The sequence below is a fragment of the Rhinolophus ferrumequinum genome, chromosome 14 (assembly GCF_004115265.2).
Source record: "Rhinolophus ferrumequinum isolate MPI-CBG mRhiFer1 chromosome 14, mRhiFer1_v1.p, whole genome shotgun sequence".
In the NCBI taxonomy this organism is placed as follows: domain Eukaryota; kingdom Metazoa; phylum Chordata; class Mammalia; order Chiroptera; family Rhinolophidae; genus Rhinolophus; species Rhinolophus ferrumequinum.
The window spans coordinates 48,071,317-48,094,469 of NC_046297.1; the positions used below are offsets into that span (position 1 = coordinate 48,071,317).

The following is a 23,153-nucleotide window of genomic DNA, read 5'->3' on the forward strand; positions in this document are numbered from 1 at the left end:
TTTTCATTATTATTCAGGAGTCAAATTATGCTCAGATAACAATTTAAAAAGGGTATCAGACTCTTGACTTTTCTAGCTTTAACATTCTCATTTTTAAAAAATTTTCTTTTCAGTTACAATTGACATACAATATTAATGTCAGGTTTACAACATAGTAATTAGACGTGTATATACCTTACGAAGTGATCACACCTGTAAGTCTAGTACCCATCTGACACCATACATAGTTATTACAATATTATTGAATATATACCCTATGCTGTACTTTACATCCTCATGACTATTTTTATAACTGGCAATTTGTACTTAATCCCTTTCACCTTTTTCACCCAGTCCCCCAACCCTCCGTCCCATCTGGTGACCTCCAATTTTCTCTGTATCTCTGAGCTTGTTTCTGTTTTGCTTGTTTATCTTATTTTTTTTAGATTTCACATATAAGCAAAATCATATGGTATTTGTCTGTCTCTTTCTGACTAATTTTAGAAGATATTTGCCAATGATATAGCTGATAGGGAGTTAATATAAAAAATATATAAGGAACTGTTATAAATTAACAAGAAAAAAATCAATTTAAAAATGGGCAGAAGACCTGAATAGACGTTCATAGACGTATGAAAATATGCTCAACATCACTGATCATCAGGGAAATGCAAATAAAAACCACAATGAGATATTACCTCACACCGGTTAGAATGGCTATCATCAATAAATCAACAAACAAATGTTGGCAAGGATGTGGAGAAAAGGGGACCCTTGTGTACTGTTGGGAGGATTGTAATTGGTGCAGCCACTGAGGAAAACAATATGGAGATTTCTCAAAAAGTTAAAAGCAGAACTAATATATGACCCAGCAATTCTACTTCCGGGTACTTATCCAAAGAAATCCAAAACACGAATTCAAAAAGATATATACACCCCTACATTCATAACATTTTCACTTTTAAATATCAACTGGCAACTCTGTAAATCCAGAACTATAATCCTTTAAATACTTCACCAGCATGGATTTGAATTTTGAGGCAGACAGCTGCCCGTAAGAGTTAGTGAGTGAACCTAGTTGGCAGCTCTGCACCTCAATCTCAATATGGCCTTATTATTCTCTTTAGGGCAATCCAGTCATGGCTGTTAGGTGTTCAAAATAGTTTCTTTGTGGGACCAAAAAAAAAAAAAAAAAGTTGACTCCAAAAGAAAGCCAACTTTTAATGTGGAGATGTTAGTGATAGGAAAATAAAGAACCCTAAGAAACTACTGGCATTCTACATTTGTGTATTCACAACTGCCTCAGAAAAATATTCCTTGGTAAGGCCTTGAACTTCAATGTAATTCTCAATCTACACGTTTGTATTACTGACCAGACTACGAGCTCCGTGAGGACAGAGTTGTGTTGTATTGGTGACTCCTCAAAGACTAGCAAAATACTGGCATAAACTGGGTATTCCATATATTTTATTGAAGTTCAAAGAAAAAGGAAGGAAGGAAGGATGGGAGGAAGGAAGAAAGGACGATAGTAATTTGTGATGACATTCAGAGAAGTAACCTGAAAACATAATTCTTGTAAGTACTTTGGTTGAGTTTCAGACAAGTATTTATTTCTTAAAGTGTTCAACCAAATCATAATCACCAAATGAATGCATGTTTTGATATTTCACGGGAGCTCCAGTTGAAAAAAAGAAATCCGTAGCTCTACACACAGTTAAAACATCTTCCAGCTAGTCCTATGACTCTTTACTTGAGCAAGCTCCCAATTTATCTGGTGCACATTAATATTTGGAAGACATACTTCCAGTAACAACAGGATATACTCTGATGTTTCAGAAAGAAACAGATTCTGGTGAATTGAGGTATTCATTAATAAAGGTTTTGTCTATATTAAGAAGAATTGTGAGGGAAGTAGTAAAATAATCATAGCAATCTTTATTTTCTCAACACAGATGATAGAATCTGGAAAACCTTTATTTCCTTTCAAATTTAATGTATATTAACTAGGTAGACTTATAACTGCAGAAGTGTTATTCACTGTTTTTTCCTTTAACTAACTTAACACATGAATCAGTGTACTCCATTTCTTCTTTAAAATATATCGATGCCCAGAATATACTCAAAGCATTAAACATATTTGTGTACTACTGTTCCTGCCAATTGAATTACTTACCAAAGCCACAGGTGTGTTTGGTCTGAAATCTGTTTATGCCAGTCTGCTATTGTAACGATAAGATTTATAATGTTATATAAATAAGTTAAATATTAGTGAGGAAAGAGTTTTGTGGGGTTTTTTTGTTTTGTTTTTTTTTTTATAAGATCTAATTTAAGTATTTAGGTTTGCTCAATAAAAGCAAATCATTAAAAAATTGTTTTTGAATTATGTGTTGTTACAACTGTAAAAGACTGGGAAAAATAATAAAGCATTAGAGAATTTTTAACTTACATTGCTTTGCACACATCTTACTTTCTCTAGTTAAAAAAAAAAAAAAAAAACGGAAGCTAGAAATTTGATGCATTTCATTATGGGAAAGTTTTATGAAAGAACCACTGACCAAGAATTTCAGGGTTTGGCCTGACATTTAAAAAAAAAAAAATGAATGCATATTTTGATATTTAAAGTTAACAGAAAACGTATTAGTATATGTAGGCACACTTTAACAGTTATTCGCCAATGTAAGTTAGTTTTTAATTAACTGAACACTCTTTGTCCAGACTGCACTAGGTATATGTCCCCTGAAGACCATCTATCTGTAGCTCAGAGCAAAGAGGTAGGACTCACTGGGGACAGAATGCCAGTGGCTCCTTTCTTCTCTCTTCCTAAGATGCTCAGATCACACTTTGTGAAAGTTCTACAGTGACAGGAAATATTAGAGCAATTTAGGATATGCTAAGAATTTTACACATTCTTATGGCAGTTGGTGCTACATAGCAGAGAGAAGAGCAAAGCTTACCTCCTCCAATGATAAGCAAAACAGAAAGTTACAGAGAACTGAAGTCAAAGAATTAGCACATTCTCAGTTGCAGCAGCCATTGGGAAGAAAAAGAAGACCACTGGGATTTTCCTTGCATTTCTTCTCTGCTCAGACATGTCAAAACTCTCCCTCTAGCCACTTGATAATTCCCTCTTCTGTGTAGTCAGAAGGGATTCGGCAATTATACTAAATGTGAACAAGGAGGCTGGGAATGATGAAGTGTTAAGTTTTAGGTCACATATTTCCATGCTGTTGAAAGCGTTGCATGGATAAAACTCTCCAGCTTCCCCAGGGAAAAGTGCAGAGATTTCCAGTGAGTCTCAGAAAATGGACGAGCATTAGTCTCATTCCTCCAAGCCTTCATCCCCATCTTGGCATGCAGGCTTGTGCCTCTAAGTGAGATTAACATCCCTTCCTAAACAGTTTTCTTTTTCTGACTGAGAATAGAGGAAGAAGCAACTGAAAAGATAGCAAGAAAATTTGCTTTGAGAAACCAACATTCTATTTCATGCACTTTTCTGAAAAACTATCTGCATATGCTCTATTATGGGAGCGAAATATTGGGCTTCAATGAATCAAAATGGCTGTTAGAGAGATAGTGGAGGGAGGAAAGCTTCTAATAGCTACAAGTCAGTGATGCAGAAACAACTCTTTCATCATAAAGATGAAAAATAAATGAAAGAAGGGAAAATGGGTTCCCACATTTGTAAACTGTCTATTGGATAGTTTATCAGGCAGACCACGAATCCGATGCCTAGCAACAAATGCTTGGCTTTGATTAAATAACTTCTACTCCCTGTCTCTGTTCCAGTTTGAACCTTTTTGCCACATATTTCCTGTGAACCCTCTGACATTATTTCTGAGCCTCAGTTTCCTTCTGCAAAACATGGTTTAAAAAAATGTTTCCGTATAGAGTGTTGTGAGAAAGAATGAGACCAACATACCTAATGCATTTAGTGCAATGTTGATACATGAGAAGCACTTAAAAAAATCTAGTTGTTGTCATTACAGTTAGAAGATATTTCACAACATACACTAATTTTCTGTTTACTCTCTCCCATGAGACTGTGAACTATTTGAGGGTTAGCAGGTTCCTGTCTACTCTGTATGAGAACGGGAACAAAAATCATCCGGGGCCTTGTCTTTGCCTGAAAATTAATAAGGGGAGGCTGAAACAATTATGTAAAAGGCTTTCAGATGCTAGGAACTAATGTGTTTCTAATGACAAGTTGAGTGTTGGTTTATACAAATGAGTGCTGTAATTTTAATCCAAGGAGTTAATTACTGAGTAAGAAATGAAAACCAACTGGTTGCAACTGGAGCTAAACTGTGACATAAACCAAAACGTAGACTAATTTCTATGCTTCGGCTTCCGAATGCTGAAGAGAAGCTGTCCCCTTCAACTTGCCCTGGGTCCTATTTTTCAAAATCCCTTTCTCTTTAGGTCTCAGAAGTTTGAGGATCTACCTACAAGAGAGGTAATTTTTGAGATCTTAAACCTGTGCGAATCAATTGACAGTTCTGACAGTTGTTTTCAACTGGGAGTGCATATCAAAAACAGCTGCGGAGATTTTAAAAAAATATAGATGACTTAGAAGTTCTGACTCAGTTTGTCTGGAGTAGGTTGAAAGATCTGTACACTTACAAGGTTCTTCTGGGTTCCACTGGTGAGTCTGCTCTATACCTAACATGAGGAATCATATAATCATGATGTGAAATAGCTATTCTGAGGGCACATTAGAAGGAATATGTTAACCAGAACAGATTATCTGAGTAGCACACAGGGAAGATGCAGGCATAAAATCTCATCTTCATACTCAGCTCCATATTAGGAGGCAAGTTTTGATTATGTATTATGGGACTGTCCTTGAAAAAAATCATATTCATGCCTGAAATACAAAGATGGCCAATGCACATTAAAAAATAGGTTTACACATTATTGCATATATAACAGCTTACCATAGGTCTATATTTTACTCCAAATAGCCTGTAATACCCATAAAAATAAAAATAAAAGCTTATACAAAATTCAGTGCTGATACTGAAAAGGCAGCAAGTCCTTATTGAATTAATAAACAATAGTAATAAAAAACAGAAATTCTCCTTTTTCATAAATGAAATCTAAGGATGTTATACCATATTATTTTATGAGAACTACTATGATTAGTTACTCTAATCACAATCACTTGAAAGATTTTTATATCTTAAGTCAAATAGATTATTGATCAATTTTATTTTTCCTTTAGCTCTTTAATAAAAGGCAACAAAAAACACTGGAATTTTTCATAGACTAATGCTGACTTAGAATTGGTCTTAAAACCACATTTTGCTAAAAAATTGTACAGAGGAAAAACCAATATTCGTTAGTTTTTGCCAAAACCTGAAGAAATGTCTAGTTGTGGTTTGTATTTTTTCCAAGTTAATAAAATAATTGTCTCTGATATTTTATTTATTTTGCCTGATAATGCTCACAGGAAGTGTTGACTTTTTATAGTTGAACACAATTGAAACCAGACACAGTCCATGTATCCTATGGGCTTCATCACTTCTCATACAAATTAAAGAAAACAGATAAGAAGTCAAGGTTACTGAGCTGTGACTTCCAAAGGTGCTTTAATTCACAATCAGTCATGCATCTCCTCTAACTGCTGAGACACTCAAGCCCAAGAAAGATCAAACGAATGATTTCTTTCCACATTTTAAATTTCTTATATGTATATATATATTTCTCTTTTCAATGTGAAGATGTTAAAATGCCGTTGAAAATGTGCTCTTAATTTCTTTCCAGAAACAAAGAACTCCCAGAAGTTCTGGTGCTCAGACTGAAATATTTGTATCAATAGGAAGTTCTGTTTATGAGGGTAATTGTTTTCCATACAAAGCCAGGTTGTCTCCAGGGCATTAGTTACCACCTTCCATAAAGTTAGGCTAGTAGGGTACTATTTGGAACTCCTACCGTGTTTCCCAGAAAATAAGACCTAGCCAGACAATCAGCTCTAATGCATCTTTTGAAGTGAAAATTAATATAAGACCAGGTCTTATTTTACTATAATATAAAACCAGGTATAATATAATGTAATGTAATGTAATATAATATAATATAATATAATATAATATAATATAATATAATATAATATAATATAATACAATACAATAGAATACCAGCTCTTATATTAATTTTTGCTCCAAAAGACGCATTAGAGCTGATTGTCCAGCTAGGTCTTATTTTCGGGGAAACACAGTCGCTTGATCTGGCTGTATGTGCAAAAGTACTTCTGGTAAGCGTTATTGCTGGAGGCTTCTAACTAGTATCCTCATGGCTTGAAGGAGTTAATATAGTTCCCTAAGTGCCTCATTAAAAAGGCCCACTCCAGACTTCCCTCTCCGCAAACATCTTTACAAATCCATAAACCAGATTTTGCTGAATCTCCTTTAAGGAAGGTTAAGTAAAAAACAAAGCTCAGGTTGGCTTTTGTAGGCTTAAAGCCAATGTTAAGAAACAAATAAGTAGCAAATGGTCTGTGTTGAGACGTTTAAAAATAGTAATTATAATACATAATATATATTTGTGATTTCATGTGTTAATAATTTTAACTTATTTTTTCTGAAAACCTTATGAGGCAAGAGGCAGACCTTAGGTATCAATCAGTACAAAGGGCAAGAGAGAGGAAAGACAGAAAAAAAGATGGGATGAAACTCAGTGCCCTAGAAAGAAGTGAAGCATCTTAGGTTGTTGGGTTCTAGCAGAAGTGGAGATTGCGGATGAAGTGGTGTATGCCAAGAAGTTCTTGTTTTCCCAAAGGGTGTGCACCCTAGAGGCCGTTTCCTCTGATGCAAGGAGCAGAAGTGGGTGTGACTGATGAGAACTGGCATAGGGAGTCTACTTCCATTTCTTGTGGAGTCATGTTATTCTGTCCTTAGGTGAAAGAAAAGCTCTGGAGGAAACAACTGAAACACTTTCTACCATGTGTTTTGGTGAAAGTTAACCAACTTGTAACATGTGATAAATTCTTTTAATTAAAACAAAAAGGTCGTCAGACTCAGTTTTGCCAAAATGTTTCAGAAGTTTGGAGCCTAACTCATTTTCTGACCATGCAGAATTGACACTCAGCTGATAAATTGCTCTAGTTTGAATAAAACATGATAGTGTTTCTATTTTAAAAAGGAGGAGGGAAAACTTCATAAAACTATGATTAAAGAATAATTTTGTCCCATTCCAATAATAAAAAAAATGCATAATAAAAATATATATATATGGTAAATACTTATAAGACTTAAATTGATGCCATACTTCATATGTCAGTCTCTTTTATTTAATGTGCCTAGTTTGTGAAGGCAAGAGATGCTTACAACTAATAATTCACTATTTTGGAAAGCCACCATGATGGCAACTTTATATTCATTTTTCCATTATAATTAATAATAATGGATTACAGATTTGCCTAAATCTATATCTATAGTCTTATTCTCAGATGATTTCTTCAGATCCCATTTTAATGGTGAAAATAATCATGAGTTAAGGTGGTTCACAAAATATTTTTGGCAGAGTTAAGTAAAAATTTTGGAGCCTTTGATGTTTTAATCTTGGGTAAAAATAATAACTACTGTTTATTGAAAATTCAGTGTGCCAAGTGCTTTACTTGTATCTAATCCTCATAATATCCCTGCAAGGCAGGTAAGGTATTACTATTAATGTTTTCTTTTAACAAGTGAGAAAGTTCAGATATGGGTTAAATGATTTGCCAAACATCACTTCATTTGTAAATGGCAGAATGAAGATTCAAACTGTTAATTTAGACACAATGCAAGGTCCTCTTTTAGAACTTAGGTTCTTTTTTTCCCTTATATGTTCTTAGAGTCATCTGGGCAGAAAGAGACCTTAGAATCAAACCACATGCCAGTTTTCCATAACAATCCTGAACCATGGTGATTTACCTTCTACTGGGGTGTTTCTATTGAAGAGGGGTCCTCGCCACTTAACATGCATCCATTCATGCTGGTAAGAATCATTAGAGAGTTGTGTTCCTACTCAGTCAAATTTTGCTTCCCTGTAATATTCCTCCATTCGTTATGGAGATTACTTCTCTACAGCACTGTTAAGAAGGAGATTCTAATTCAGGAGGTCTGGGGTGGAGCTTGAAATTCTGCATTTCTAATAGTGTAATTCCCAGACAATGCTGGTGCTGCTGGTCCCTGGACCACACTGTGAGTACCAGATTCCAGTACCACATACTTCCATCCAGTCAATTCAAATAGCTATCACACATAGCTATCACACACACACATAGAATAGTTTTCACCTAATTCTTTTTTCTCCAGGTTAGACACCCAACTATTCACCTGCTCTAGGTGTGGTTCCAGAATCCTCCCATCCTGTTTGTATCCTCTAAGTTCACTTATTGTAAAACCTGCAGAATTTGAAGTATATTCTTCACGTAACCAGAACATGGCAGAAACCAATGAGTTCTCCTTTTTCTTTTGCAACTAAAAACTACTATTCATGTAGACTGTGTATGTAAGTGTTTGTATTTTTTGTAGTCAACAACATAAAATGAGCTTATAACCAAGTAAATCTCTTCATCTTTAAAATACTAGATTCTTAAGCTAATCAGTCATTTTTATCCCATATTCTCATGGGTGATTTTGCATATTTTTGGTCCAGGTAAGACTTTACATTTATCTCTGTAGAATTTTGTTTTGTTGGCTTCAGCCTACCTTTCTATCTTGAGTTTATCATTTATTGAAGACGTCAAGGTTCCAACTTTGTGTAACACCAAACTTTATTAACCTACTTTCATAGTGTTCCACTGCGTTATCTGATAAAAATGTTGTAGACACAGAGTCAGCAGCAGAGACCTCCCTTTATTAAATCCCTTTGTTTACTGTCATTCAACCAACTATAAACCTACTAATGGGTGAACTGTGATGTCAACCAACAACAGTTTTTACACATTGTTTACAAGAACATCAAGACAGAACTTAGGCTAGTAGAGCATTTCTCTTCACCTTTTTCTTTACCTTCTAAGAGGGAATTTGTCAAAAAATTGTCCAGAGAAGAATTATCCAGAAGACTTAGATGTAAAAAAAAAAAAAAGAGAATTAGCCCATAAATGGAAACCCTCTTCCATTACTGTGCTTTGACATTCTGTCAACAGATTTTAATATTAATACTTAATATTGTAGGCATTGGCTATGTGATTATTGGATTATAAATTATTTCAATCATCTACTATATTATCTTGGAAAAGTTCACCTCCCAACTTGTTCATTTTCCTCTTAAAATGGAGATAGTGTTAGCCATAATTAGCTATAGGTTCGATGTAAAACACTAGATAAGGATTTATATATATGGCTGGCACATGCTAAGCATTGAGAAGGTTAGCTGGGAACATGGTGATGAGGATGACGATATTCTGGAGACCGCAATGAACCCTGCCTCACAGTTCACACCCTTGTGTGCTCCTCTCACCTTGAATCTCGACTCACCCTGTCGTCAACTTTAACAACAACAACAACAAAAAAATGCAGTGAAAAGGAAGCCATGCTATTTCTGGGTCTAATAAACCTGGAAAAGGCCTGGAAGCTTCTATTTTTGTGCTTGAGGGATGCCAACTCCCACATAAGAAGTCTGATGACCCTGGGTCACTGTGTCAGGAGAAGGCCAACCTAGCCACATGGAGGAGCTCTCAGTAAACAGCCAGCAAGAACTTGCCAGCCTTGTGAGGCCATTGGAAGTAGGTGTCCTGCTCCACGACCCAGAGCCCTGCACATCTCCCTGTCCTGGCTCAAGTCCCCAGCCTGGGTCTGAGTTCTAGCTTCCCCCGCCCTCATTCAACCAGGCACAAATCCAGACAATCCCTAATAGTTCACCAAAGAATTTTGGTGATACATTTTTCTTTCTAACGCACACATGGGAATAATGTACTAAAAATGATTTATGAGGGTTTTGTGTTTAATGAAAATAATTTCACTAATTTATCATTTTATTTTTAAAATAAATGAAAAACACCTAAAAAGGGTTTGTCACATAGTGTGGTGAAGATAACCTCATGATAAAACATCAAAAATTACTAAGTTCTTCCGTCTTACCATTTTATATTCTTTCCAACCTCTTTGGAAATCCACACTTCCATCTTCACGATGTTGTATTACAGTCCAACCTCCCCCATTAAGATCCATATTGCAAAATACCTGACAGAGAAAGGGAAAATAAACTCAAGTGAAAATTATGTCTGTTGTAAAGAAACATATATCAGATATGTTTTAAAATAGAAATCTATAGAATTGATAGGCCTATAGATAAAAATAAAAATGACTATGCTAAAAATGTTAATTTAGACATCTTATTGGTTACTTTTCTTATATTTGAGTTGTTTTTTATTAAATTCCATCAAAATGCATAAATTACTTATAAACACTTAAATGAGCTAAATATTATCTCAGTCTCAGACTATAAGTTTTTTTAAATTGTTGTTTTCAGTGATAATAGGCATTTGTTTTTGTTCAAATTTTAAATATATTACTAAAGTTTCCAAAACTACAGACCATTTTATCACCAAAACAAAAGACTTAGAATTTTTAAATCTTTAATTAATTGAAATGGCAATATAATAAAGGCTTTGGAAAAAATGTTTTTAAAAAATCATTTATATTTAGCTATTACACATTTCATTGCATATTAACTTGTATACACTTACATACTACAATAATTATACTTGATGGTTTAGTGTTATGTTAGAGGCAAAATTTGGCCCTTGGCATATGGAGAACAGATTATTTGCATGAATTTTCATCATGAACAATAAGAGGAGAACATGACATACTGTATTCCTTCTGACTGCAACAAGCATTTCTTTCCCATGTGGAAAAGTTATCCAAATCTTTCAAAGACTTATACTTATTTCAATTATTTTAAATACAATAGTACTTATTTAGAAATTGATTCATTTCCCCCAGAGTCCATCCGAGGAGAGAAACATATCTGTAATGGGATTATATTTGGAGAGCAATCACTATAATTGATGTAGCATGAATGTGGCAGTTTGATTGTTTGAGGGCCCAGCTATGGGAACACCACCATTCCCCTGGCAATTGACTACTAAAACATCTTGGAGGCTGGCTAAAAGTGTAGATGCAATGCAACGATAGCAGGGAGGCTGTGTGGACATAGAGCTAAACTTTGATTAAAGAGAAAAACTTTAAGTATTTTCCCCGAGGCATTAAATTTGGAGCATGAATAGCTAATGGGTAGGAAAACAATGCCAAGGACCGTCATTCAGAGGATAAATTACCCATGTACTTCCTCAGAGCAAAAGGATAAAAGATACATGCCTATTTCTGAGCATAAATAAGTAAGGGACTCTCCAGAGGGCTGGTTCTCCCTCTGTTTTGACAACAGACACCCATCAGTATGTCTTTATAATCCCTAGGAATTTACTAACCTTCAAGATGTGAAATTCCCCTCCCTGTCTCAAGGTTCCTTCTCAACTAATCCCTTGACCTTCATTACCTGCTCATTGTCCTCAACATAACCTCTAGCTAGTCTTTTGTCCTCCTTTGTTTAAATTCATTAATTCACTTTTTTTCACTCAGCAGCATTTGGGGGAGAGGGGGCACTGATTCTGTATTACAACTGGAGATATTACAATGAATAAAGTATGGATCATGTCCTGAAAATGCCTAGAAGTTTAAGTAGTGACTGCTCCTGTGGGATTAAGGAGATGTAGGAGTCCACAATTTTCAACTCCAGTGACCTGAGAATGACCTAAGGAAGAGAGCTAACCTATGAGTAAAGAAAATGATCATGGTTTGGGACAGGTAGAGTTTGAGGATAGTCATCCAAAAGGGGAATTTTATTGATCTGTTAGAGATGATCTACTGGAGATAGACCCAGGATAAGAATACAGACAAGAGAATAAAGAAATAAGAAAGGAATAGCCATTAACAATAACATGCTTGTTAAGTGCCAGATAATTTAAACACTTTCCATGCGTTTTCTAACTTCTCTCACAACCACCTTATGGTGTATATATGATTACAACTCCATTGTATAGATTAAAAAAACCGAGGCTTAGAGTATTTCAATAATTTGCCAATAGTTATTATTAATAGCAAGTACTGGATGCAAGATTTGAACCCCATGTTTACCTAATTCAAAATGGTTTTGGGAGTAATATGCTTGAAAGTAGTAGTAGATAGCTTGAAGACGTACTATTTAATGAAGTAAATAGTGGAAAGAGATGTATGTGTGCGGGGGAGGGAGGAGGACCCAAGAATGGGCTTTGGTAAACAACTGATGGAGATAAAGTACGTTAATACTTTTAAGTAAGCAGGAACTTTATTTTACTCGCTACTGTCCCCAGTGCCTAGAGCAGTACCTAGCCTATAGTAGGTACTAAATGAATATTTGTTGAGTAAATAGTGATGCAAGAAAAGACGAAATATTATAGAAAAACTTAATTAATGGAATGCAATAAAAGATGGAGATGGATTTTGAGTTGGGGAAATGATCAACTTAATCAAATATTCCAGAGAAGTCAAGACAAATAAAGATTAAGAAAATACATACTTTAATTTAAAATGAAGGAGCCGTTAGTGACCTTGAGGAGACAGAGTACAGGATTCTTATGAGAATAAAATCCAGATGGCACAGTTTAAAGAGGGCATAGGACAAGTGTCCAAGCTGGAACTTTACTGGTGAAATTTAAATTAAGAGTAAGTGAATATGTCAAGGAAACATTTTGCTAAGGGAAACTGATGTCACCGTTTCTTTATTAAATTTTACCCTACCTTGACTGGTTAATCAGAATTTTTGTTCCAAATTTTTCTATTCTCATGGATATTGATTGCCTGAAATTTTACTAAACTGTGTTTGTAAATCTATAAATGTCACTTATATAATTGGGAAAATAAATAACTATATTTATAAATATGGAGTATGAAGACAAAACTATTCTTTACACTTTTATTACTATTATCTATGTGATTAAAATTTGTGCAAAGTTTTAAAATCACTCGCAATATTTAAAAAAAAACAACTTTCCTTTCAAACACAGTTATCCAGTGGCTTGATAACGTTAAATGAGCTGAGAGTCTTTCTTAGATAAACAGTCAGAGAAAGTCAGAGCTACACAGAAAGTAGAAGTTTCTCAAGCAGATTTCTGTGTTGGGAGCTGAGGGGCAGACAAGTTAAGAGGTTGGACATATATTCTACAATTCTTATTAGGACTCAATAACAGCAATGATTATAGGGGCCATTTGTGAAATATGGGCACAACAGAATTGAATGGCATGGACTTGGGTGCCAGATTTCCTTCGTTTAGTCCCACCTCTTAGATCTTTCGCAAGGATTAAATGAGCCAATGCATATAGAGTTTTCTAGAATAGTGTTTGGCACATGATAGGCTTTGTCATTACTCTCATCTCTAGATGTATGTTACATATGAGCTAATACGTATTTAAAATGCTGTGCATTATATAGTCCATGTATACATCTTATATATAATAAGATATATACATATTATAGTTTACTATTATATATAACTACATGTAATTTATTATTTATTATAAATAATATAGAATGTACAAAGTTAAAATATGTAGAAGTTCAATAAATTGTGCTTATGACTATAATTATCAGCTTGTTGTTAATAGTACTGGCATTACTAATCTTTGCACATGTTACTTTTTGTTATATATATTTGTTATATATATATATATATAAAACAAAAAGTAACATGTGCAAAGATTATAAATATTTAAGAACTGACTCTGGGTGGAGAGCACACAATGGGATATATAGATGATGTATTCCAGAAACACATTTGAAACCTACGTAATTTTAATAACCATTGTCACCCCATTCAATTTAATAAAAAAAAAAGAAGATGGATTTACTGTAGGAAGAAAAAGACCATGTATTTCTAGTCAGAAGAAACATAAAAAGCCTATGCATATTAATAGATGAAGGACAGTCAAGAAAATAGGTAGTTGGTTTTGAAAGATCTGAGAGATGAAAGGACTCGAACAGTTGCTTTGCCAGTGCTGCGTGGCCTGTGCTGTTTGGCAGCATCCTTTCTGCAGACAAGGCCCCACTGCAGTTGCTATGCCGCTTGCATTTATTGATCATATGACTTAGGCTTAACTCCGTCCAAGAAAAGGTTGAACTGGCTCCTATCCCAGGCAAGGTCAAAGCTTTCAAGCCTTAAATACCTTTTAACATAATATGGAGATTTAAACCCAAACAAAAAAGGGAAATTTGATTCACATAGTTCTTATGTTTTTATGCTCCATGAAAGTTGGAATGATTAGGCTTGAGGATATTAATTACTTTTCTATAACCTTAAATAAAAAAGACTCAACACATTTGTTATAGTCCTTTTCTAGGGATTAGGGGAATTATAAATTCAGAAACAAATTTTTAATGTTTTACAATAAGCTGAGTTATGATTTAACGGTTTATGTTTTTAGATGAAACTAGTCTAGGTTTAAGGCATTTGGTTTTAGAAACTTAAGGAATGAAAGGAAAAATTTCCTACTAATATGCACTGAAGGGAATTCAGAGAGGAAAATAACCACATGCTATTAATAATATAAAAGTAAAAGATAGATATAGAAATAATGTAATTCTCATTTTCTATCTACTTGAAAAATTAAATAGCCCTAGAAAACCACCTTTGTCTTCCACGTTACGTTTGAAAAGATAACACTTTTCTAACATTTGCAGACATTCTTTCTTCGCCGGAAACCATATTGGTTTTTATTGGCTATTATTTCCAATAAAACTAAATCTAATGATAGTCTTGAGCAGATGCCGCCATTTCCACAGTGACTTCATTTACCTGTGACAGGCCTGTACTAATATTACTGTGAATCTGCTCAGGCTACTAGTTTTTCCTAAGCCCAAATCTTAGAGGTTTTAAACTTTAGCAGATATTTCACATTTGCAGGTTTAATATTTCAGATTTTGTTTAACATGACCCAGCCTAGTGCTCCATAATATGTAAAATTCAACTGTGCAGAAGTGTAAGTTTAAATCATGCTATCCTGGTGAAACCAGCAAAGGAGCCAGGCCCCAAAGTAGTGAACTGGGTCCTCCAACCCACTCTTTTATGTAAACATGAAAAGCAAATTTATTCAAGTTCATGAATTATTATTTAAGTTTATGAGTTATTCAAGAGAATAGATAGGATAGAACTTGAGATAGGATATTTTTTCTTCTACCCTAATAGGAGCAGTGGTTCTGAAAACAGGCTGTGCATCATTTGTATCTCAAAACATTTTGAACTAGAATAGAGTTGTGGTTATACATGAATTAAAATTCATGGAATGACAGAACTGTATCTGTGATGCCCCCACCAAGGCTACATGGTGGTACTGATGATGGAATGAAAACAATTCTAAAAGTCTGAATGTTAATTTGAAAACTTTAAAAGCTATTTTATTTTTATAGTCATATGAATCATAGAATCATTAGAAGTCTAAAAGGAGGGTCACTTAATATTCTTCGTTAACTTTGTTTTTATAGTCATGTTATGTTGTAGTGGAACTGACAATAATTTAGGGGTTCTTTCAGGTAAATTACAGAGAATAAGAATATTTATGTTAGCTCTACTTCTCTCCCTGAGGACAGTTTCTGACCACGTTAGATATATATGTGTATGCTGTGTGAGTGTGTGCGGTGTTTACATACCTGTGTGTGTATGAGTTGAATTTAAGCATAAGTATTACATTGGTGCAAAAGCTACTGCGGTTTTTGCAATTATTTTTAACCTGTTAAACCGCAATAACTTTTGCACCAACCTAATATGATTTTAGGCTATGAACAAGCAGAGTAGGAAGGTTTCATACCACGTGATCCAAAGGATTCAAAGGCCTCCTCCTTAACACTAAGTTACTCTATTCTCCTTACTCCTGGACTTGCCATTATAGCCTCACAGCTTTTTCTCTTTGTTTGATTTTAAAGCCATGGAGCACTTGAATCAGTGAAATCTTGCACAAAAGCCCCAAAGTGAAAAGCAGGTGGAACCAAACTTCTCTGACCCAAGTAGCAATGTGCAAAACTGTCCCTGCCATCGCTTCTCTCACGTGCTTTCCTCACCCCTCCCTCCTCTTATAAAATTGCTTGCAAGACCTCTTTTTAGGGTAAAATGTCATCCCAGCAAAGGGGAAAAACAACAACAACAACAAAAATAAACAGCTAACCTAAACCACAAATCTTTATTGAAATCAGGAGAGGGAAGATACTGGTAGTGTCTAGACTCTCCCTCTTGACAACTGTTTGACACCTAACAAAGTGGTCTCCAATATACATTTCCCTCACCAATCAAAGGAATCTAACAACCAGGAAGACGAAAGAAGTTAGACTCACTTATTATATACTACACAGAAGTGTTAATATTATCATCAGCAGGTTGTTTATTCATTCATTCAGCACATATTTACTGAGGACCTTCAATGTGCCAGAAACTATACTGGGTTCCAGGAAATCAAAGATAAAAAGGTGCATACAACGGAAGACAACTTGGCCATAAAAAAGGAGGAAGTCTTGCCATTTGCAACAACGTGGACCTTGAGGGTATTATGCTAAGTGAAATAAGTCAGACAGAGAAAGAATAAAAAAAGAACAAATAAAATGCATAGATACAGAGAACATATTCATGGTTATCATAGTGAAAGGGGGTTGAGGGTGGGCAAAGTGGGTGAAGAGGGTCATATGGTGATGGAGGGTAACTAGATATTGTGGGGAGAACTTTATACTGTATAGAAATATTGAATTATTATGTTATACACCTGAAACTAATATAATGTTACATACCAATTTTACCTCAATTAAAAAAAAATTAAGAAAAAAAATTTAAAAAGGTACAATTCCTGATCTTACAGAACTCTGGTAGTGAGAAAGCCAAGCAAATTTGCTTGAGAGAATCAGGGAAGGCCTTCCAAGAGCATTTGCACAGTATCCAGAGGAACTAGGGACATGGTACTGGTAATTTAGAGGGGCAAAAGGAGGAGAAAGTTGGGGATGAATCACTCCAAAGGCAGGCAGTCTTCTTGGGATCTTGGGCATCTAGCTAAAGCTGTAACATGATGAAGAGCATGGCTCTCCATAAACCCTGCTTCAAACGGACCGTCTATCACTACACTTCTATAGTATATTATAATTATCTGTGTAATTGTCTGTCTTCATCCCTACACTGGGAACTGTTTGTTCTGTATTATAACCCTTGTCAATGACTGACAAATGAATGACATATACTTAATATGTAGGGAATGAAGGAATGGATGGGGGATTCGATGAATAAATAGGGAGAAAAAATATATAAAAGTGATGTGACCGCAGGAAGATAGTGTTTTCTTACTTTGAAGTTTACTTTGGATCCCATTCAATATACTGATGAATCCTGTCCTACAACCCACTCTTTTAACTAAATTTGAAAAGCAAATCCTTTCAAGACAGAATGTTTCTCTCACCCTAATCGGAATAGTAATTCGGGAAATATGTCCCTAGATTCTTCTCCACAGTATTTGTACTGTAGATGGTGTGTGCCATCTGGATTCTTGGGACTTTGGAAGATGGCTCCTAACTCTTCCCTATTCACTTGAAGTACATGTGACTTCGATATGTAATCTTCATAAGACAAGCATTTATAAGCAATGGCACACCCCAGGAATAAGCAGAGAATAAACAGAAAACTTTCTGTGGAGGAGAAATGGGAGATGAGGGAGATGTGGGAGGCCTGTACAATAGGTTTTCATCTTTTATGGACCTAAGAAACAGTATTTTTGAAAGAAAGGAGGTCATGCATATATATTTTCAGTTTAACAAGCACAAATCAATCTGGTTATTCGGCAATTCAACTAGGATCTGCTTTACATCTCATAAACAAACACTTCTGGTTTTACCTTTTTGGGCTCTGGCATATTATTAATATAAATAGTGTAGATTCCACTTTTATTAAATCCAGCTTGATATACATCTGCACAGTCTCTAAATGGTTTCTCTTCCTCCTTTTTTCCTCCCTTTAGTAAAACTGTAAAAAAAAGAAAAAGATTGAAATATGTGAATAAGCATATCAGTACCACTATTACCCAAATAGACTTCAAGTATAACTAAGCAAGTCTTCATTTCCTCCAACCAAATTTCAATATTAGTTACTGAAAAGTCTATCATAAAGATAATACTAGATTTTGAGGCAACTCATAAAATTACAAAGCTTAAGGAAAAATCTGTAGAGCAATTTTTGACTGAATTGAATACTTTTTTTATTTTCCTTAATTTCTTAAATCTTGTTTTTCTCTGAAGGTTTTCCAGAACATCAGCTCAAGGGATAAACGACGTGATCATGTGATACCTCCAATTGGTAACAATCATGTCAATATTCCTGCAAGATTTCTAAAAAGTTCTCACCTACATTTCATAGGAAAGTTTTAAAAAATGCTAAAGCATTTTTGGAGGAGGAAGAGATAAATTCAAACAGTATGTAGATTTAAAACATTAAAAGTAGGTAGTAGTATTTTTTCATGGCTTTAAATTGAAAAGGTCCAGAAATTTTTATATAAAAACAAAACAAAAGAAAACAAAATGAAACAAAAAACCCTCTGAAAGTAATTAGATTTAGAAAGTAGAAAAGAATCTCTGACCCAATTTAACTACCCAGAAAGATAAGGCAACTGAACTTTTTTTTTTAAATTTAATGCCCTAAAGTTATACAATTAGGTAGATGATACACAAATACAAAATATAATGAAAAGTGAATAAGCATTGAAATTAAGTTCTATAGGGAAAGAGCTCAGAAAAGGCTGAATGTCAAGTGGAAAATAAATTTAATTAGAGCTAGTCTTTACTGAGAACTTAATTTTATTTCCTAAGCTTCATCCATTATAAAGTTCTTATTAATGAGATCAAAATACAAAAGTGACTCATATTTAGTAGTCTTTAGCTAATGATCTGAGTGGTATATTTATAAAATATATATGATTTTGTATTTCCTAATAAATATGTATTATTTTAGTAATTGGTTTTATTAATCTTTTTCTAGAAGTAAAGATTAATAATATGTTATCATCTTGTCCTTAAAGTCTCATGTTATTTAAAAAATACCTGCTTTCAATCACTTTGAGTCACAATGGTCTTTTATAATAAGAACACCAAAGGTAAACTGTGAATCAGTGCTTTTAAATTAATTTTAAATTCTCTATCAATCTGAAATACTAACCTGCATGGGTGATGTTACTAATTTATAGGCAATTAAAAATAAACAGTCTAACTTTGGTAGAGAGAAGGACTATCTCAATATAAATATTTCAAATTTCCAAAAATACTTAATTATGTTTCAAGAAAATGAAATATCCATGTCAGATATGTTGCCATAACAAAAATATAGAAGTATATCATTTAATAGTATGTTTTTCTCTATAGCTCATGTCTGCATTAGTAGTTTTGCCTACTTGTATTAACAATTACATTTAAACATCACTATTACACTTACAATATCAACACAGGATAAGTAATCAGAGGATTACGGGTTCATATGATAGTGAAGAAGTATTGCATAGAATGTATGCCATAACAATTTAAAAACGAATATATAAATGTTTACTCAAAAGCCATCTTTAATTGCATTGGGAATGTCAGTGGATTACATAAAGGTTTTACTTTCAAACACATCAGTGCAGTTCACTTGTGCTTATTTTAAGCTAATGGACTGTTATTTTCTAAAGCAAAATCTTTCTAAGTTCTAAATGTTTGATCTGTTGAAAAGTTTAAAATAATCAAATTAGATGTAAAAAAGGGATGTAAAGTAATACCAACTAAAATTTACGCTTTTTTTTCTTTTTTTTTTTTAATTAAAGTTTATTGGGGTGACAATTGTTAGTAAAGTTACATAGATTTCAGGTGTACAATTCTATATTACATCATCTATAAATCCCATTGTGTGTTCACCACCCAGAGTCAGTTCTCCTTCCATCACCATATATTTGATCCCTTTTACCCTCATCTCCCACCCCCTGCCCCTTACCCTCTGGTAACCACTAAATTATTGTCTGTGTCTATGAGTTTTTGTTTCTCATTTGTTTGTCTTGTTCTTTTGTTGTTTTTGGTTCATATACCACATATCAGTGAAATCACATGGTTCTCTGCTTTTTCTGTCTGACTTATTTCGCTTAGCATTATACTCTCAAGATCCATCCATGTTGTCACAAATGTTCCTATATCATCTTTTCTCGCCGCCGAATAGTATTCCATTGTGTATATATACCACAACTTCTTTATCCATTCATCTACCAAAGGACATTTTGGTTGTTTCCATGTCTTGGTATGATCTTTTAAAAGGATGAACAACACAGGAAGATATGTTCAACAGGAATTCAATGGTAAACCCATTTTTCCTTTATTGGGTGAAAGATATAGAAAGTCACTTATCTAAGCAGAAAATGCTTCTCCTGTTGCATATACCACTTCCTGCCCCCCATTATTTAGTTACGTAAGGAGAATACATTCCCATCCCACTTCTCTGCCATCTCCCTTCCCCTTTTCTTTTCCTTTCCAGGAAGATGTGGGTGAAGAGGCTGTTGTGTGGAAGGAAGAAAACTATTTCACATACATCTTAAATAATAGAGGAAAAAATGGGTATTATATTGTTTATCTGCAAACTAAATGTATAAAAATGATGTCCAAACCATGAATTTAAGTCTTTGAACTGGAAAAATGGTTTGACAAGTCTACCATAAAAGGTATAACTAATACTAGGTTATACGATGGGTTTGTTGTTATGGCAACATATCTAATATAGATATTTCATTTTCATGAAATAGTTCGGTATTTTTGAAAAATTGAAACACATTCTTCTCAGGAGCAGTAGTCTTTGCTTCTAAAAAAAAAAAGATTAGATTGCTTGTTTTTAATTAATTAGTAATTAAATTAATTAATTAAAGTAATTAGTAATTGCTTGTAATTAATTAGTAAACATTATGCTTGAAAGTTTGATCCAGGCTACATTTTAGTGTATTAAAGAATTTAAAATCAATGTAAGAGCTTCATTCACAGCTTACTTTTGACATTTTTGTATTATAGACTATGATTTGAAGAAGACTCTTTCTATAAGGGTAGGTTGACCTTCAGAGTGTTTCTTCTTTTTTTAATCTACAAAGTGGGACAGTTACACATATATCTGAGGAAAGTGTGTGAATTATGTAACAGAGCCAAGTGACTTACGATAAGTACTCAAGAAATGGTAGTTATTATTATTGTTGCTGTGGTAATATAATAATATTATTAATAGCGGCATTATATTATTATTTTTAGTGTTCTATGGAAGGACACTAGCAGGCTAAGAAAAGCCAGCCAGTCAATGGAATGTTGGAAGCTCTTGTCTTCTACTCTCAAATCCAAACAGTGTAGGTGCTTAAATGGAGGGCACTTATACTTCACTTGTTACATGTAGGTTTATATTGAACTGGCCTCTCCTTGTCAAAGTTCACTAATTGGCTTATTTTATTCATTGACTACATCAGGTCATACCATCATTATTTAATTCTAAAAAAACCCAGGTAATCTAATCTTGCTGTATTGTGAGTTTTATCTGAATAGTTAAGATTTAAGGATTATTTCAGATGAAATGATATATGATGTATATACCAACATGTTGATTGTAGAGGTTTTAGTCTCATAACTTAAATAGGCAAGACTAATTATTTTATTTGTTAAGTACCAGAGAGTTCTAGAACGTTCAGTGTTATGACTAGATATTGTAAAACTGGACACATAATAAACATTCTGAAACATAGAAAGACAATAACAAAGATGAATTTACTGAAGACTACAAGTGTCAGAATTAAGGATAAACTTTTGTAGCTCTTGAGATTCAATAAGATAGAAGATGTAAAAAATAATATAAACAGAGCTGCTTTAAAATGGCGCCGGAGCTGCTATCCCAGAGGAGCTGCCTTACTCCTCAAACCTTTGGACTGGGCCTAAACCAACACTACGTCCCAAACAACTGTTTATAAAGATGACAAGAAATCAGATAGTATGACTACCAGACTGATGGCTCCCAGACCGAAAATTAAAGCAAGACATTGTTTAGAATTACAGTCACTATGTTAGCTACATGCACCAACAGAAATGCCTTCCTTCTATTATTGCAATTGTTTCTCTTCCCTTTTTCCTAAGTACTCTTTGCTTTTGTCTCCAATCAACACACTGTTTGGGTTTCTGCCTGAATCAGTGCTTCCCAAATAGCTGTTCTTTTTTGATCTCAAATAAATGCTCATTGCTTTCACTTTGGATGTTCATTTTCAGGTTAACAAAGATTATTTCTGGATGAATGTATGGTAAATGACAAAAGGCAGATATGAAAAACCTGATGGACTAGGATAAAAGAAGTATCAACTGGACAGAACTGGGGAGAGTGATCTGGAGACCTGACAGAGGTGTTTATCTATCTGTCAAAGTAAATTGCTTGTGATTATGGATGACTTTGTTCTTGTGTTTTTGTTTCCTATTATATGCACATGTTAACTTTTAAAAATAAATATTATTTTAAACCCTAAAATAATAATGATAATAATAATAAACTGGTTTAAAACTGTGAATTAAAAAAAAAATGCTCTTTATATTTAAAAGTTCCTTCTTTGACCACATACTCTCATACTCTTCCCTTTTTCTCTCCCATTCTTTACTTGTTAATGAGTTTGTCTTTTCTCTAACTGGGATTGTACATCCCCACCATTACAACCAGCCCCTTCCTAGCTTCCATTTTCTTTCTTCCTAACTTCGATCTCAGAGCAAGTCTTTAAAGACTAGCTCAGGTGGAGTTCATGGTGCTCTCCATTCACTGTCCTGTCACCCAGTAACTCCTTGCATGGGTAAATCCTGACACAAGGAAGGGTGTTTATTCAATTTCTAAACTGAAAACACTGATGTGAGGCAATTGAATGCCATCAAAATGTGAATTTGCTAAAATCAGCTTTGTTCTCCATGCTGCTCAGTCAAACCCTTGGTCACTTCTAACAGACTTTCTATTACATTTCCTGAATAGTGTATTTCAAATCTTTCCACTTTTTTCAAGACTAAATCTCACTCCTATCTTTTCTCACTCTTTATATCTGACCTTGTTTTATGGTTTACTATGAAGATCAAAGCCATTTGATCCACCTTCTACCTCTATACTACAGAAGTTGTCTTGCATTTGGACC

The 23,153-nt window shown here is 34.2% G+C and overlaps 1 protein-coding gene across 2 annotated transcripts in view; it reads right to left on the bottom strand.

The window, feature by feature from the left end:
- Positions 1-23,153, bottom strand: part of ANGPT1 (angiopoietin 1) — a 260,199-nt gene that overhangs the window by 38,747 nt on the left and 198,299 nt on the right. For both annotated transcript variants that reach the window (XM_033126833.1, XM_033126832.1), the window contains exons 5-6: positions 17,859-17,986; positions 10,044-10,145 (exon numbers count right to left, since the gene is read on the bottom strand). In XM_033126833.1, coding sequence (XP_032982724.1) covers positions 10,044-10,145; positions 17,859-17,986 — 230 coding nt within the window. The remainder of the gene's footprint in view (positions 1-10,043; positions 10,146-17,858; positions 17,987-23,153) is intronic.